General features: G+C 52.1%; 1 protein-coding gene across 1 annotated transcript; it reads left to right on the forward strand.

Annotated features, from left to right (window-relative positions):
* Nucleotides 1-3,782: 3,782 nt before the first annotated feature.
* Nucleotides 3,783-4,184, forward strand: LOC145390203 (uncharacterized; the record flags this gene model as incomplete). Its single annotated transcript, XM_080265211.1, has 1 exon — nt 3,783-4,184. A coding segment is annotated over exon 1 (402 nt), but the record flags the coding sequence as incomplete, so codon positions are not given.
* Nucleotides 4,185-4,685: the final 501 nt, after the last annotated feature.

Below are 4,685 nucleotides of genomic sequence, written 5' to 3' on the forward strand. Positions count from 1 at the left end.
GGAGGCCCTAGCAGACAGCTAAAAGTGGGTCCCAGGGTAAAAAGACCTGGAGCCACGGCTGTGACAGACCCAGGAGAGAGAGTCGCCTCTGTGCTTCCCTCCCTGTATGTAGGAGAGGACACGGCTCTCTGTGTATACTCAACCTACCACGTTCCCCTGTGGGAACTGCTCGACACCACCCGGGAGTGTTGCCCCGGAGGTGTCGCCAGAGTGGAGGCAAAGTCCAAGACTGGACCTCCAAGGCCCTACTCCTGGGAAATCTCTGTCCTTCACAGGCACCAGCAGGAGACGAGGCCGCAGTCCAACCCTGACGGCGCGTCCCCTGGCAGACGACCGCACCCCCAGGACCCCCAGGCGAGCCCAGCAGACTACAGGTGAGGGCAACCCCGACTCCCTCACCCCGCGGAGCTGCCGACGTCAGGCCTGCTTCCTCCAGCTGTTTGGCCCTAGTCCCGAGGGTCACCTCTCAGGTCGAGGCCCCCAGACAGGAGGGCCTCCCTGCAACTCACCAACAGCCCAGACCCGGGCACTGACTCCCCTGTGGGTAGTGTGTTGCCCGTTACAGGCAGAGTCCCCCTGAGGTCCTCCCCCTCGAACAGTGACAGAGTGAATCAACCCAGGAAACATGGGTAAATAAGTGACGCCCCTTATACCGAAAATAAGCCTGGGGGAAGAGGAGCAGTGATCAGTGACAGAGTGTGATCCTATATAAAACCAGTGACTATTGTTATTAACCCAACAGAATTACATACCCAGTAGAGAAGAAAATATTTAATAATAAGAAGTAGAGTAATATCACCTGCCCAGAATAAAAGAACTTCCCGTAATTGTGCATGACGATCAGGGTGTGCGGGAGAACCAAAAGCCTGTGTAAAGTGTCGCCGCGACTCGCAACTGTGTCGAGTGTCGTGATCCGCACCCTGTCTTCGTTATAAGTATAGCTCCTTCCCACAGACTCTTAACCTTGTGTATTCCCCTTGTTATCGAGTGTATATATATTTTGGGTTTAAATGAAAGTCGGGTATCTACATATATATAACTAAAGACATTGGTATACATGCATCATATCGTGTGTTAAATGCAACTCTATTTTGTGCTATCAAAGCCTAACTCTGTGTCCCTGTATCTTGTATCTCAAATATCACTCTGTATCATATTGTAACGGTTTTAGAATTAAGGCAATAGATGTGTTAAGGTATACTGCCTTAGTTTTTATGTTCTGTTCCTTTGTTGGTGCTTTACTTCCGGTCCGGAAAGAGGACCCCCATTAGTCGCTAGTGTTTTTAGGACGAGGAGTCAACCTGGGAAACACTCAGCATAACACTGGTGGTAAGCGGTGGTTCTGAATCCGAGTAAAAGCACGGAGGAACGAAAAAGGAAACTTGCACAATGGCAGCCAAACCGCACATTCAATTGCCGAATTTCAACCCGGACCAATGTGACAATGATGTGTATTTAGGATATGATTAAACCCCTCTTAGACATAGCGTTTGACTCGGACAAGGAAAAAATTGCGGTCACACTACCTAACCTGGGAAAAATAATCGCCACTGTCGCACCAAAAGTCGTCCCAGAACTGACATGGGACCAGTTCACGCGAATTGTGAAACAGGCTTTTTTGCCTTCCATGGGCAGAGTTGTCCGCCTTCTCGCAGCTCAATGCCCTCAATACCTACGATGGTAACCTAGACGACACTTTCGTCCAGGCTCGGCGCCTCGTCAACGCTGCTTATCCCGAGGCAGTAATGAATACTCGGGATACTCACACATTTACTGCTCTGCTGAGGATTCTTCCTAGCACAGTCAGGGAGCACTTCTCTATCTATGATCCCTCAGGGGACGTGGATCAGAACCTGCAACTCGTCAGACGTCTCCTCGCCGCCCGTCCCACACCACAACCCTTCTCACGCAGTAACAAGATTCACCACAAGTCACAACCCTCTACCAAAACCTAAGCCGCTGCCTCACCAGCCGAGTACAGAGCCGCCTGCTACAGTGCCCAGGGCTTACCCAGAAAAGAAGCGCTCAAACCCCAGGGAACAAGGCAACTTTATTACCATAAACCCTTGTGAATTCACGGCCTCCAGTCGCACCTACCCCCTGCACGACATAAGAGAGCAACTCAAGGCAAGCAGGCGCAGGAATTCCCACCAGGGGCGTAAGAAAAGTCTCCCTGCCAGACGTCGCCGCCCAGGAAGACGACGCCGCCACCACCACTCTACCCAGGACCTGACTCCACGACTTTAACACGACGATCACACCCAACCTCAGCAGATGGATATTTAGGCTCAACCTCAAGCATTCCTCCCCACAGTGGTGGGGGCCACCTCACACAACTACAGACCCCCTGTCTAACAAGATTTGGCTAAACGGGGTCAAGGTAAGACTACTATGGATACAGGAGCAGCCAGGTCATGCCTCTACTCCCATTTCTACTCCCGCCACACCTCAGCATTCGGCCCACTCCACCCCACTTCAGCCAACCTCGTAGACGCGGGGGATGGCCCCCTACCCATCCGTGGGGACACCCGGGCCCTACAAACCAGCACTCACCAACGAGTCTCTACAAACCACCCATTCATCATATCTGATTCTACATGTAATCAATATGATGGATACCTTGGGCTGGACCTCCTTCAGGAAACTCCACGCGACCATCGATTGTCATCAACAAGCTGCCTCCACCTCAGTCCAGCTCGCCCCAACCAAGCATCCATCAACAAGGAAAAAAAACAACAACGAAGGACAATGAAAAACAACCCCCCCCCCACAACACTCACCCGCCCCAACCCACCTGTACATGTAACCCCACCCCAGCCTCACTCAATGCCTCACTTCATCCCTCTCCACCCCCATCTCCCATTCCACCCTTACTACCCCCTCTCCATCCTTCCCTGCCATTATTGCTTCCACTATTACCATTCCACCTCACCACGAAGCTTGGGTGACACTCACCAGACCCTCAGGTACATCAGTCCTTTTCTCACCATCCATGCCCACCGGACCCATATCATCCTGTCTAGTTTCCCCCACTTTCCTTACCCCCCACGCCCACCAAATCCGTATCGCAAACCTCGCCACAACATCTTTAACTCTGCCATGAGGACTCATCATTGGCAATACAGAAGAAATAGAACCGTGCTCAGCACCACCCTCCAATCACCCCATCCTCCCCAACCTACCATCACATCTATCCCCTTCCCAAACAAACAGTCTCCACCAACTACTCCTGGACTTTCAGGACCTATTCTCCGCCGGCCCAACCGATCTTGGCCACACCACCTATCTCAGCCACGAGATTCATACTACAGGACCTCCCATTCGCCAACCATCACGCCGAAAAAAAACCAAACAACGGGCAGAAGAAGACCGGCTGGTCCAGGCATATTTCGATGCCAGTGTCATCTCAAACTCCAGTAGCCCATGGTCCTCACCTGTGGTACTCGTGCGAAAGAAGGACAGGACCATGCGTTTCTGCGTCAATTACCGCAGAGTGAACGACGTTACAATCAAAGACGCTACACCACTACCCAGGATCAACGACTCTCTAGACTCCCTCCACGGATCGACATGGTTCTCTACCCTAGACCTGCAATCAGCCTATTGGCAAGTCCCAGTCCACCCCGATGACAAACACAAAACCGCCTTCTCAACATCAAACGGGAAGCACTATGAATTTAACGTCCTTCCCTTCGGAGTCTGCAACGCCCCCGCCACATTTTCCCGCCTCATGGAATCTGTTCTGAGCGGACTCACCTGGGAAACCTGTTTGGCTTACCTAGATGACGTCATCACCTTCAGCCACACCTGGACCGACCACCTCCACCGCCTCAAACAGGTATTCCAGCGTATACGCCAGGTTCGGGCTCAAACTAAAACCCACAAAATGTGTTTTAGCAGAACACTCAGTCTCTTTCCTCGCACACCTGATCAATGCAGAGGGCATCTCTCCCGACCTCGACAAGCTGCTTGCAATCGCCGACATCCCCTTACCCCACGATGTGCACGAAACCAGAGCCTTCCTAGGTTTAACCTCCTATTACAGTCAGGTGCGCCAGAAAGGTTTTGCAGACATCGCCAAACCTTTGCACGACCTCACCAAGAAAGGAGAACCTTTCGTCTGGACAGAACCCAGAAAGAATGCATTCACCACCCTCAAATCCAAACTGGACTCCTCTGCCCCAGTCATCGCCTCTTCCCAGACTACAACCTGCCTTTCTGTCTATATACCGACGTCTCACTCCTCGCCATAGGGGCTGTCCTTGCCCAAGTCCAAGATGGCCGCAGAAGCATATCATCGCCTGTGCCAGCTGCACCTTAAACCCGGCGGAGAGAAATTGCCATGCGGCCACCAAAAGTGAATGCCTGGGAATTATCTGGTCACTCGATTACTTCTGCTCGTACATCTCAGGCACCCATGTGATTATCATTACCGATCACCAGCCCCTACAGTGGTTATGCCAGTCCAACACCACCAACGCACATCTCATACGATGGTGAGAAGCTCTCGAGGAACACGACTTTTGAGATATCATAACCGTCCAGGCAAGCTCCACACAAACGCCGACACCCTCTTCCCGATTACCCATCAACGCCATCTCAGCAGAACCAGACCTTATCCAAATGTGGCACAATAAGCAACGCCCTACCTGGATCCCGCCAAACACTTCTCACTCTCTCTCTCT

Source organism: Coenobita brevimanus, unplaced genomic scaffold (genome assembly GCF_032717465.1).
Source record: "Coenobita brevimanus isolate Jiangsu-jjx unplaced genomic scaffold, ASM3271746v2 jjx.HiC_scaffold_3594, whole genome shotgun sequence".
NCBI classification, from domain to species: Eukaryota; Metazoa; Arthropoda; class Malacostraca; order Decapoda; family Coenobitidae; genus Coenobita; species Coenobita brevimanus.